This window comes from Pelodiscus sinensis, chromosome 9 (assembly GCF_052426305.1).
Source record: "Pelodiscus sinensis isolate ZL-2025 chromosome 9, ASM5242630v1, whole genome shotgun sequence".
Taxonomy (NCBI): domain Eukaryota; kingdom Metazoa; phylum Chordata; order Testudines; family Trionychidae; genus Pelodiscus; species Pelodiscus sinensis.
The window spans coordinates 31,059,210-31,073,327 of NC_143060.1; the positions used below are offsets into that span (position 1 = coordinate 31,059,210).

General features: G+C 44.5%; 1 protein-coding gene and 1 long non-coding RNA gene across 10 annotated transcripts in view; one reads left to right on the forward strand and one right to left on the reverse strand.

The window, feature by feature from the left end:
• Positions 1-14,118, reverse strand: part of TTLL7 (tubulin tyrosine ligase like 7) — a 144,708-nt gene that overhangs the window by 20,780 nt on the left and 109,810 nt on the right. For 8 of the 9 annotated variants that reach the window (XM_025183193.3, XM_006120299.5, XM_025183191.3 and 5 more), the window contains one exon: positions 5,410-5,490. In XM_025183193.3, coding sequence (XP_025038978.3) covers positions 5,410-5,490 — 81 coding nt within the window. Of the gene's footprint in view, positions 1-1,733; positions 2,705-5,409; positions 5,491-14,118 lie in introns of those variants that run through there. The other variant, XM_025183195.3, reaches the window with a different exon arrangement.
• On the forward strand, positions 8,252-11,288 carry LOC142830572 (uncharacterized). Its single transcript, XR_012905939.2, has 3 exons — positions 8,252-8,901; positions 10,594-10,848; positions 11,152-11,288. It is a non-coding gene; the product is annotated as an uncharacterized LOC142830572 (long non-coding RNA).

Below are 14,118 nucleotides of genomic sequence, written 5' to 3' on the forward strand. Positions count from 1 at the left end.
TAAAACACCAGTTACAGGGAAACACCTGCTGAAGTGATCAAGTCACCACTTAAATTAAACTGGATGAATCAGATACCAGAGCCAGGGCATGTCAGGGTACCAGGGGCCACAGACAGGAGAAAACCAAAATCAGGAACCACAAGTCAGATGTCAGGAGCCAAGCTAGGTTGGAATGCCAGAAAAAAAATCAAGCAGGAGCAGAGTTAGGGTTGCCTACTTTCTGATTGCTGAATACCTTGGCCCTGCCTCCACTTAATCCTCATCCCTTCTTCTTTCCCCTGCCCTTGCTCACTTTCACTGGGCTGGCGGGGTATGGGAGTGGATTCAAAGCTGGGACGGAGGGTTTGAATACAAGAGAGGTGTGGGGTGCAGGCTCCAGGCAGTACTTACTTCAGGCAGCTCCTGGAAGTGACTGGCAAGTCCAGTGCCTGGGTGGAGAGAGGTCAGGGACCTCCACACATTGCCCCAGCCACAGGCTCTGCACCTGCAGCTCCCATTGGCTGTGATTGCCAGCCAGTGGGCTCTGTGGAGCTTTTACTTGGAGTGGGAATAGCATGCAGATCCCCCTGGCTGCTCCTGTGCCTAAGAACCAGAGGGGGAACATGCCAGCCATTTCCAATAGTCACACTCAGCCAGCCAGGGATCCTGCGTTAGCCCCACTACACTGCCAACCATGCTCTTAACGGCCCAGTCAGCAGGGCTGACCAAAGCTTCCAGGATCCCTTTTCAACCAGGTATTCTGCTCAAAAAACAGGTGCATGTCAACCTTAAGTAAGATTCAGGAAGGACAAGGCTCACAATTCAGAGCAGGGTGGAGCTCTAGTTGTTTGGATAATTTCTTGTTCCTGCGGCTAACTTAAGTTGGGCCAGATGGCCAAAGACTCCACAAACTGGATCTCATGGATGGAGACTCACGAGGGGTGGGCTTTGTAAGTGTCAGGTAAACTGTTGCTATCCATCTGCAAGATGGAGGGTTGGAGCATGGCTGCTCCTATGAATCTTGCAGGCAGAGGTGAAAGTAAGTTGGTGCGCTTGTTGCAGAGATCCAGCTAGAGCACTCAGCTGCAGTGGGAGGGGCGGGGAGCTCCCAGGGCTGCCCTTGCCCTGAACCCCCCCCCCCCTTTCAGGAGGAGGGGCTATAGCTACACGTACCAGGTCTGTTGCTTTTCCTGATTCCTCTGACTAGGGAGCAAAGGGAAAGTGCAAAGCCTGCTGCATTCCTCTTGCTCCCACCTGCAGAGGAGGAACACAGCAAGCTCCACACTTTCCCCTTGCTCCCTAGTCCCAGGAAGCAGGAAAAGCAACAGAGACCCGATATGTACAGCCGCAGCCTCTCCGCCCCCTGAAATGGCACTCCCCCACCCCGCAGTCACCTCTACACACTCCCTGCCCTGAGCCCCTCCTAACTCCAACCTTGACTCCTGCACCCCTCATCCCCATCCCCCTGCCCTAAATTCTTCACCCTCTCATACACCCCCAATCCCTTGCCCTGAGCACCTCATACATCCCAACCTTGACTCCTGCAATCATCATGTCTCCAGCCCTGCCCTAACTCCTGCACCCACCCACCCCAAACCCCTGCCCTTAGCCCTCCACACTCCACCCCACACTGAAATTTCCTACAGGTACTATTGTATCACTCGCTCTCACACATATCCTAAGCCCCCCTTCATCTCCGGGGGGGGGGGGGGGAGACTGGGTTGTGATAACACAGTACCTGTGAGAAACGTAAGTTATTTTCACCCCTGCTTGTGGGCCCAGGTTTGATGCCTCTGGGCCATGACAAATCTTCCTGTTCTTCCTATTACCCACCACTCTATGTAGATCCACAGGCCAGCAGAGAGGCCTCTGCGGGATTGGACAAAGATGAGGAAAAGTGCTACTCAGGCAGCCAAGAACCCCTATTGCAAAAGATGGCGTAGGTCTATGCACTGATCATGGGGTAATGACAGAATGTTACAAATGTGAAGGAGCAAATCATTAACAAAGGTTACTCAGCAGAGGGACCAGTAGCTGTCAAATAATAAAATACAGCCTCAGTCTATAATGACTGCTACTTTTACAATACATGAACTCTATACATTTTTTAAAAATCTCTGCAGAAATATGGATTTATCTGTGTTCCCAAGGACTCTATCTAGCTAACATTACTATTATATATAATCCCCAAAGACCTTTAATTAAGACCACAGCAAATCTACATTATATGTTCTCATCATATCTTTGTCTAATATAGCAATGCTAGTTTTATTAAACAGTGTGGATAAATCTTCCATCTGATTATGAACTTGATGTCAAGTGGACAACTACATCACATCACAATGGATAAGTTTTCTTAATAGCAGCTGTCTGTGCCCAGTTCCACAAATACAAAAGGTACTTTAATGTAGTACAGGCGACTCCCAACTTGCGACCACCTACATTTACAACCTTTAATACGAAAAATTTACATCCACAGCTCTCATTTTAGATGGCATACGTCGCAGACTCCACGCATCATCTCAAAACAGGAAACATACAAGGTCAGTCAGACTTGCCAGTCTGCAGCTGCTGCTTAAACTGCGTGCATCTCTGCCCCATCGGTTTTCACTTTAGTTATTTTTGCACATTATGTGAACTATTTAGTTTAGATTTCCTCCATTTCCGTATTCTTGGGGTATGAAATGGGTTTCCAGGAACGGAACCGCCACTTATAACATTGCACCTATGGGAAATAAGGGTTCGACTTACAATGGCTTGACTCCAGGAACCAATTAGGTCATAAGTGTGGGGGTCACCTGTATTCAACACTATAGAGATTTAAAAGATTGAGGATGAGACTATAGATTTTGTAGGGGCAACTTTAAGTGTGGTTCCAGCATATTTCTCCTGTTTTTATACTGATGTTTCATTCTAACAATACATGTTATATATGAAGCATTTTACTCAAAGTGCTTTCCACTGTTTTCCTTAAAAAGATAGTTTGGGAAACTGAGGCACATAACAGGATAAGTGACTTTCCCCAAGTCATACTAAAAACTCTTTTAAAGGGCAAAAAAAGAATCCAAGTCTCCCGACTCCCAGTTCTGTGATATTTTGACACCATCTAATCTACTCCAAAATCAAATTTCAGTGATTTTAAGGAAAAGAGACACTGGCTTACAAAGCCGAGACTGGCTGCAATATGTCCATTTTTTTAAAGAGAGATTAAGAATGAAGCCATTTGCATACTATAAACAATAGTAACACCTATGTACTACTTCTGGGAACTGGAAAAAACATGAGAAGCAAAGGTAATCTTTCATGGAAATAAACTATTTGGCAAAAGAGAAATTACCATGCATTTATAAATTCAACACTAAAATAAGATTACAACACTATTAACAATCTTTGCAGCTCTATTCACTGTCATGTAATTAACAAGCCATCTCCTAAGATTTAAAAAATTTATTAAAGCTAATGTTAAAATGTTATATAATACGTAGGCTAGGAAAAGTGTCAGTAGATCTGGTTACAGTGCTTGGATTATCCTCTAACAGTTTATTTTAAAAGTTAAAGATGCTTAGTGCTATACAGAACTGACCCAAATTTAGGGGGAATAAATATAGCAATATAGTCTATATATATATATATATATATTAGCGCCCAAGTATTCAGGTATGCCACTCAAGAAAAGTTAGAGAGAATTGGCTATGGACAGTAAATATATCTATGAGTGAAGATTTTCCCTCAATGACTGAGAGTTTAGAAAATTCCCTCAGGAGAGTATTTGAATTATTTTTCCAACCATGCTTCTTGTTGGCACTTCAGCTCACTCCTCATGGTATTACTGAGGTCCGATGAGGTGTTGTAGGTCCCTTGAACACCTGTTGGCATCACACACCATGAGTTGCCACTTCATCCGAGTGTAGCGTTGACAGATTCTGCATTCTAACACTTGCTCATTGCTGATATCCTAAGTGCCCAGGGCTCCAATGATCAGCACATGAGTTTGGACTTTGTAACCCCCTTGCTCTCAATGTACTGGCCAGAGGGGCATAGTCCTCCAGCTTTCGAGTTCAGGTATTGTCGAAGAGCTCTAATGTCCACTATGAAGATCTTCTTCTAGTCCTCACTGGTGATGGTGATGTCTGGCCACAGCTGGCTGTCCTTCCTGGGGATGGCAGAGTTCACAGAGCCCCACATGTGGCAGGATGGCTCTCACCAGGCAATCTTGGATGGCATTGTGTTTCAGCTGCCAGGCTCTGGGGAGGGGCTTCCTGCTACACAAGACATGGGGTAGCTTGTTAGAATAGCCACACTTCTTGCATCTGTCCTGATTCCTGTGGTGCACAACTCCATACAGTGAGATGCAGTTGAGCCAAGCACAGTAGATGAACTTCCACTTGGCAAAATGGGTGAGAGTGCCCCTGGGGAGGAAGTGGCTGCTGGCATCCCATTTGCACATCACCTCAAACACCTTGTCCTGGCTTATGTTTCAGGTTTTCTATGGTCTGGCACTGGATGAAATCCTTCAGGGTCCTCTCAAGAATAGTTCTGGCTTTCAGAATTCCCTGTTCTTTACCTGTAGCACTAGGACTCCCAGCTCCTGGCATTCCTCTCTATGTCTAGCTAAGATGCTTCTCCAGCTGTCGTGTAGCATTGTGGGCACAAGTCCAGAGTGAAGCAAAGTCTCCTCACGTTCTTCCAAATTCACCTTCCAGGGAGCTGCCCATGTAGGTGGTGAAATCTTGATTGGAGGGGGTCCAAGCAATTCACTTCTTGACAGCATCCTGCAGAGTACTACACTCAAAGGACCAAAATCAGACTTGACAACTCTGATTGAGAGCTATATTTACTTCTTTTCTTTTGGTGGGTGGGAGAAGAAGTTTGCTTCACATACTTCTTTTTACTAGAAGTGACAATTGCTCACTACTTACTGTTCTAATAATTTTTCCGCTAGTACACATTATTGATCCTGCAGCTGCAAGACCTCTCTACCATCATGTAGAGACTTGCAACCAACCTGAGCTATATGAGGTATTCTCTAAATAACACTTGACAAAGTACATTAAATTCTACACTGAGATGCTAAAAAAATGAGTACTCAGAATTAATCACCTCAATCCATAGGAAGTCTCCTATATGAATAAACTTATTCTCAAGAATGGTGCATATCCAACTCCTAATGGACAATTACCTAACTTTAAACACCTGTTTTTTTAAAATCTTATCAAATGGCCAGATTTTGACATTAGTTACACTGGTATAAAATATGAACTCACACCATTAACTCCAACGGAATTAACCCCTATATTCAGTGGTGTTACTGACATAAGAACACACAGTGTACCCATATTCTGACATCTCACACTTTTCCATGGCAGTCACTTCTAAGCGCACGTTCAATACCTAATATTATTTTCAAAGGTTGAAATGTGCACCACTTACCTTCCGTTGCTTTACAGAGTCCAGTTTTATCAGCCAATATGAAGCCACGTTTGTTTTATGGAATTTCCAATTATCCATTATCTGTATTAGTTTAAAAACAGAAGATAGAAACAAACATGTATACAGAGTGGACTCTGACATTTCCAGTAAAAATATTACATTGATAAAATACTTAATTTTACAAACAAATCCAACATTTTCTGCAAAAAAATAATTAATTCTCTATAAGAAATGGAAGAATGTCTACAAATTTAGGAAAAAGGGTAATGACTTTGAGCCAGATCCTGTTCTACCTAATCATGCCAATATAGCAGTGCAACAAAAGCATGGAGGTGGGCACACAGTTCAACATTATATAAGCACTGTTTATTCTAGTAAATACGAAGTTTTGCGCTTCATATATGTCATTAGATATAACTTAAAACATCCTTCCTAATAATCATAAAATTTTTTATTTTTCCTTTAGTTACATCCAAATATTAAAGTACTGTTAACTTATCTTTTTAATTTCTTGCTATTCTACCCTTTTGGCTATATTCCAGATAAGTACCTGTTAACATACCTATTAACAGTTAGTCTATAAGGTGCCACAGGACTCCTCACCGCTTTTGAAGATTCAGACTAACACGGCTACCCTTCTGATATTAACATGCCATTACTTTGTTATCTGATCTTTCAATCTTAATATTCTTATTTTTCCATCAGAGTTTGCTAAGTGACTATGCAAAAGGATTTTGCAATAGGAAAGTACATTGTCATGCTTAATGTTATATCAGAACATGCCAGTAGATGGAGTACATTTCGAAGAAAATGTTGAGGAAGCATATTACTTTAAAGTATAAGTCAGAAATAGCCCAGAGGGAGAAACCTCAGTGAATTATTCAAGTTATGCCTCAGTTCCTAACGAGGCAAAACTTCAATCCAGTGTTTATACAAGTATCAACAAGAAATAAATGCAACTGCATTTCTTGCCCATGTAGTTCTTGAAATACATCCATAGTCATGAATGAGAAACTGCACTTCTTGAGTGTGAATATTGTTATATGGAATATGGCAAAATGTACACAGCATGTGCATTAAGCTGTTTGTAGCTAAAAACTTGTAGTTTTCTGTTTTTCCAAATTAGCAAAGTGCACATTCCTCATTTCGAGATTTTAAAACAAAACCACCTGGGTTATTCTGAATACAACGAATGCAGCTTGGACGTTTTTACTGACCACAAATAGGCTGAGCCAGTCTTACCACCTCTAGGACATGCTCTCATCTATTTCTGACAGCCTTCTTCTAAATGGTGAAATGGGTTAGATGGTAACTGGAAATATGAGTCTTATTAAATGAGTGAATTAAATCTACCAGGAATTGATGGGAGAGAGCAGAAAGGAAACTCACTCTTGCCTTCATAATTGTCAGTTTTAAAATTGTGCCTGTCACAGATCTTAGCCTTTCTGGCCAGGCAACAGAATTACTGTGGAGGGAATAAAAACCTCTGTGTTCTGGAACCTTGAGGTGTTTCAAACTCCAGGAGCCTGAATGGAGTCCAGCCACTCTCCCAATCACAGGCTCCTTAGCCAGATTTTCAAGGCACAGATCACCTATGTGGCACCTGTTCCAAATGTCAGATCTGCCTGTCTAACTGCCCAGCATCTCTTGGTGCAGTGCTAACCCTGTGCATGCACCCCTCTCTCAGGACTCCACCCAAAAGGTATATTGCTTCTAGTTTAGTTTAACTCACTTGGGGCACAAGATAGTTGTGAAATAGTTTGTGGTTCCCCCTACCCAGTACTCTCTCTGTCTTTATGCTTTTTTCTATTTAATCATGTAAAGCACAGAAAGGTACAGATCACACAAAACAATAAAGAGCCCTTCACTAGCTCACCCTTCCTTCAGAAGGCTTTGGGGGATCATCTGAGCTCAGTCAGGGCCATTCTCCTCCTTGACCACCCTATCTTAATGTGGTGCTAAATGGCTCTCTTGCCCTCAGTTCCTCCCTGTGAATCCATTTAGAGACTCCTTCCTGTTAAGGTCACCTGCTTCTTTTGATCTGCTCTGGGTAATTTTTCATTACATTCCAAACCCCCTTCCCATCAGAAAAGAAAGTGTCTTTTCCCCGCCCGTGCAAACCCACTGCCATAAGTGACTCATGGTACAACTCAGGAGGTACACCCCCTCCTCCGTGCTCTTGCCAAAATTTTATTTGCTAAATGAGATGCCTCCTCATACTCCATCCCCGTTCTTCTTGGTGGCTCTTACTGCACCCCCTCCTCTGCAGGCACCAGTTGCCTATTATTTTACTTACAAATGTGGCTGAATAATAATTTTTCTATCTGGCCAGGCAGAGACATAACATAATGCATGATTGTATCTTGAAAATACTTTGTCATGGAATGACTGTATGTGTGGCACTCAATCTCCAATTTGTCACCCTTCCCAAATACTTTGGGGGTGAGCACCACAGAACTACACATAAAAGTAGCATAAATAATAAAAATGTGAAACACAGCCTTTCCCCATACTTTGTAACTCAGAAATAACTGCAGGGTATTAAGCAAATGTACACACAGACACACACACACACACACACACCATCTACCCCAAACAACAAGGATCCCCCTTTTGGTAAGGGAACAAACATATAAACTAAGAGCACAATCTTTCAGAGAATTGCAAAATCCTGAAAAAGGACGCGTGATGAAAAGGCCTCAACTATAACAATTTATACGTTACATTGTAACAAGTAAAAAATGTAGTTGAAATATTACTATATTACCTTACTAGATTTATTAGAACTTGTAGAAATGTTAGATGGAATAGTTTTCCATCAGAAACTGCATTTTAATTCACACCTACATGTTTCATTGGAACATGTTGACAAAATTCTCAATAGGAAAAAGTCAAAACAAATCATTTAGAATTTCTTGTTTCTTGTTTCATTTTGACAATGTCAAATCTTTCTTTGAATAAGGTAAACTGTTTTGTTTCCACGATATTAAAATAATGGATTTTAATATTCTATTTATGATTATTGCATTATATATAATGCTCTGATATTACAAAATGTTTTACCTAATCAACATGACACCTTTCAGTGTTCCCAAATCAAGTGTTTTCAGCATATTGTGATATACTAGGACCAGGAAACAGGGGAGAGCGATGTAAACTCTAGGCTAATTAAGGTACTGTTCCCTGTAGACTAAGGAAGGCTACTACAGGCTAACTGAACCACCTGTAGCCAATTAGGTCCCTGGCAGGAACATAATGTGATACAGCAGGCTAATTAAGGTGTGGTTCCCTGTAGACTAGGGAAGGTTACCATAGGCCAATTGAAGCACCTGTAGCCTATTAAGACCCTGTCATGAATCTAATAACACCCACCCACACACACACTCCAGATGGACTAGAGTTTGGAGGTGTGAAAGGCTGGTGAGTTGGAAGACCCTGTACTGAGAGTGAAAGCCCAAGGATAACCCTACCCAGGAGAGGGAGAAAAAGAGGGTAAGAAATGTGCAAATATGGAGAGGGCCTGGGGCTCAGACCCCCTTTCCTAGGTCATTCTTACTACCTTCTTGGCTGCTAGCAGGGTTTCGGACACCATCAGGGGGCTCCCCCCTGACTTGGAGTTGCCAACCCCATCCGAGGCCTAGTTCAGCCCGCCTGGGCCAGCCCTTAAAGTACAATGCCCCTCTTAGGGGAAATACGGCCTCCTGGCCTAGTCCTCCAGATGACAGCTCTGCAGCCTAGTCCTCTGGCTGAGCTTCCCACTCGCCGGGGTTCTGGGTAGGAGGGGTGGGGGGCCCAGGCCCTCCCTCTCCACCAGGCCCCGACCCAGGGCCCTGTCAGTGGTGGGTGGCTCCCACCACTGGCTCGGCGGGGCTCCTCCCCGCAACACACCGAGCCCTCAGGCTTTTCCAGCTCCCTGCCCTGGGTTGCTTCCTACCCCCGGCCGGCTGCGGTCCCAGCTGTTGACGTTGGTCGGGTGGCTGTAACAGCACTTCTCCCGTCAGCATCGGGGTTGGCGGTGTCCGGCTTGGTGCCTGGGTCCTGGGGTGTCAGCCGGCGGCTCCTTTGTTGGGGTCAGGCCTAGCAGCAGCACGTTCAGCCATGCCGTTGACTCCCTCCTAAGCAGTTGGGTACTTCCCCACCTCTAGCCATAGTCTGCCCCTTCTGAGCAGGCCAGAAGCCTTTTATACCTATGCTCCCCTTGGAGCATGCCCAGTAGGGCTGTGTGGGTGGGGCCCTCTCCGCCCCCGGCAGCAGGTGGTTTCCCTGGGCTTGAGTGCGGGGTGGGGCTGCCCTGTCACACACCCCAAGAGCAGGGTCTATTTGAAAACATGGGATGGTGGGCGGTCTATTTGAAAACATGAGATGGTGGGCCTATTTGAAATCATGGGATGGTGGGCGGGCAAAGCCCGCCCACCTTCTAAAAGCCCCTCCCCAGCCTTATGGGAGGGACACCCCAAGAGCAGGGGCAAGGATTTGCCAAGAAAAGCATAGACTCAGTATTGACACTGGCCATCCTGCCATGTGTGGAGTTAAGAGTGAGATTGCCAGATAGGTAATCAAGGATGGGTCGATGATAATGGCTTTGTGAGCCCAGAGGTTCCATGAATGGTAGTAGAGCAAAAACTAGACATGGTGGTTGCATAACCCTCAAATGGTTATGCACGGAGCTACTGGTGCTGATGAGGGGACTCCCTGAGGCCTTAGAGCCTGGATAGGCCAAAATGACCCCTCCAACTCATTACAAACTGATTATACTCATAGGCTATGTGTACACTGGAGGGTTGTTGTCAGAAGTATGCAAATGAGGCTAAGCATGGAATACTGCTGAGCCTCATTTGCATACCTGAGCCGCCATTTTTGTAGAAGAGGCTCTTGTGCTAGAAGGAGCGATCTATACTGCCCCTTCTTGTGCAAGAAAAACCTTCTTGCACAATGCTGTTATGCTGACTATTTTCAGGAATAACGGCATTGTGCAAGAAAAGCCCTCTTGCGCAAGGAGGGGCAGTGTAGACCGCTCCTTCTAGCGTAAGCCTCTTCTGCAAAAATGGCAGCTCATTAGATAGGCAAATGAGGCTTGGCAATATTCCATGCTTAGCCGCATTTGCATACTTCTGGCACAACTGCCTGCCAGTGTAGACATAGTCTCAGAGAGACAATGGGCAACTTGTGAAATGTTTCTTATAGGAAGCTAGCTCTGACCTGAAGGCCCTGGCTCGTTGAGAACTCCAGGAAAGCCACAGCTGGAAGAATGGGCACCAAGGGGCAGACTGAGGCCCTGAAAGGACACGGAGGCCTGGAGGAGTGTCAGAAAACCCAAGACAGGGCAAACTCTGGGATATGAGATCAATGTTATGACTGTGGGGAGTTTGGGCATATAGCAGCCCAGTACCACAAGAGAGAACCCCATGCAATGAAATCTAGGGAATAAAGGGTGTGATGGTGCGTATTATGGAAATATGCTTGTATAACTCAAATATACTTTAGGGAAACTATATTCCATGTAACATATCGCTGTAAACTTTGTAATTCACTGAATGTGTATATTTTACTTGACTGCATTGACAATCAATATTTGTAGCTTCAATAGGCTTTTTTCTACCATAAACATATCAGAAACAACAATGAAGCCAGATACACAGCTAATAGCCCATTAACAAGAGATCATTGCATGGGGGAGAACTGTCTTTCTGCTGATGTGTTCATGTCATGTGATGCTGGAATCTATCTTGATTTTTGTACTAGGAAAATGCCATATAAGGCAAGGGAAATAAACAAAGATGATCTTCAGCTGGTGTTAGACTGCTTCCCCATCTTAAGGGTTACATGAAAACACCTGGAAACAAGAGGACTATAATGAAGTGTGGAGGAGAACTGCTGGACCCAGGTCAGAATGGATATCTCTGGCCTAAGAAGGACTCTACCTGAAATAACTAAGCTGAGAAATTATGACTTGTAACAAATTCTTAGTAGGCATGTTTTGTTTTATTTTGTTTAATGTTTATCTAGTTCCTATTGCCTGCAAACATAAATCCTACTATTTTATCTATATATTTTAGAAACGTATGTCTGTCCATCCACGTTTGAGTCTTTGTTCAGGAACTTCTAAAAAAGTATGACTACCAAATTTGGTATGCCACTTCCTCTTATACTAACTTAAAGCAAGGTCAGGTTTGGTTGTGCCAGAAAAATGGAAAGTGCAGGTAATGAGACTATTTCCATGTTATGGAAAACAGAGGGGGGGCATTTTCCATAACATGGAAATAGAGGGAGGGGGGGTGGCATGATACTGAGGGTAGTGATTGCAGGGGAGAGTTACACTGCCATTACACCATCAAGAGTGTAGCCAGCCAGGCTGCAGCCTGCCATCTTGCCTGATGCCAGACTGGGTAAGTAGCTTCCCCTACCTTAAGGCCTTTTTCCCCCTCCTAGTCCTTGGGATGTGAGTGGAGAGACGGAGGTCCCCTGGCAGCTGGGGGGAAACACAAGGCCTGGGGTGGGGGGAAGAGAGTCTCTCTACATGCACCCCTCCTCAAGCCCCTGCTCTTACCCCTTCCTCACTCCAAGGCCCGGCCCTGATTTCTGCACCCTCCACACACTACCTGCCCTGAAGGACATGGGCAACTCTGGGTCAGTCTTTTAGTACTTAATAAAGTCACTTGTTTTTAACTCACTGTAAATAATTATTGGGGGGGAAGGGACACAACAGTTATGCATATCTCTGTGATGAAGGGGGATGAACAATTTATGAGCTCATTCTGTATAACTCTTTTATACAGAATAAGATAGATTTATCTAAGGTTCTGGTCCCACTGGGGCAGTGCACCTGCAGGCTCTGTCACATCCCTTTAACTGAACCTTCCCAGAGCTGAGCTAATCGCCATGTCGGTGGTGCTCTCAGGGCTGTGACCAACTACTCTATCAGTGGAGGGTCTGGCTCAGTAGGAAAGGGTGGTGCTCCACAGAGCAGCTAAGCGGGCTCAGGGGTAATTCCGCACATCAAGTAACAGTCTTAAGGGGATCTCTCTGATCAAACCCATCACTGCAACTCAGTGGGGCCGAGCAAGGGGATCTCTCTGATCAAACCCATCACTGCAAAGCAGTGGGGCCGAGCAAGCCGGGCAATGCATGGCCCGGGCGTAGTCAATTTCTACCCCACAATTCCACTACAGATTAAGCTCCAGGGTAACACTACCAATGTGACTGCAAGATTAGTTCCCCCAAGCAGTGACTTTCCTGAGACTGAGGGCCTACTCTATTCCATCAAGTTAGGGGAGGGTAATAAACCCCAGGCAAAGATCAATGCACTCAGGCTATGTCTACACTCCCGGCTTCTTGTGTGAGAAATATGCAAATGAGGTTGTGTGGAATATCACTGCCTCATTTGCATACCTAATAAGCTACCACTTTTGCAGAAGAGGCTTTTGCACCAGATGGAGCAATCTATACTGCCCCTTCTCGCACAAGAAAAACCCTCTTGCGCAATGTGGTTATGCCAATTATTTTCAGGAATAACCGCATTGTGCAAGAGGGATTTTCTTCCGAGAGAAGGGGCAATGTAGACCGCTCCTTCTGGCGCAAGAGCCTCTTCAAAAATGGTGGCTCATTAGATATGCAAATGAGGCTTGGCACTATTCCATGCTTAGCCTCATTTGCATATATCTCATGCAAGAAGCTGTGAGTGTAGACATAAACCTTCCCTGATTTTTCTTCACTGGGCTTTCCCCATAGCTATCTTCACTTCCTAAGAAGTCCTGGAAATCTAGATTGAAGAGGGCAAATACAGGGCTAGGAACCAGGATGTTGGCAGCAAACTGAGAGCTGCCCTGGTTGTAAGCAGTCCCAAAAGGGGAAACCACAAGATAGCACAGACCCCAGCATGAGCAGAAGCACCCTCAAGGGATGAAGAGGGAGTCTGATCCAATAGGATCAGGCCAAATGCGTCCTGTATGTGAATGTTTGGGGTAGGACCAAGCCTATGACCCACTTATGCAAATGTGAGGGAGGAGGTGGTAGAGATAAGCAGCATGCCACTAGAAGGGAAAACTAAAGGCCCAAGGCCATATTGTATAATCAGATCTGATCTGTTGTACCGGGCAGTGCATAGATGGGGAAGGGAGAGGAGTAGAAAAACAGCTTGTGTGCTTCTCTGGCACCAAAAGGACCAGATTAGCATTGGCTCAATCAGCTGTTCAGTGGAAACTTAGGAGTAGATAAGATGCTGGACCTACATGGCAGCATTCAATGTGGAAACAAAGTTCAGTTTTCTGGCCAGCACTAATTTTTTCTCAAGCAATAACACATGCTTTATTACTGCATATTCCCACTAGTGGCATGGCATATTTTTGAAAAACAGATAGGAAAAATCCTAGAAGACTTGATTAAAACTGCTGTTAAAATTTCAAACTTTGCTTCTATTAGTAAAATTATAAATACCATTCCAACCAAACCATGAAAGATTGAATAAGAATATAGCCTCTCTGTGACACTTTGGAGCAACTCTGTTTAGTAAAACAGCTCTTCTGACTATAAGGGTACGTCTAGACTACATGCCTTTGGCGACAGAGGCATGTAGATTAGGGTACCAGGCATAGGAAAATAAATGAAGCGGCAATTATTTAAATCACCACTTCATTTTCCTATGCTTGGTAGCCTAATCTATATACCTCTGTCGCCAGAGGCACGTAGTCTAGACGTACCCTAAGTGAGGGC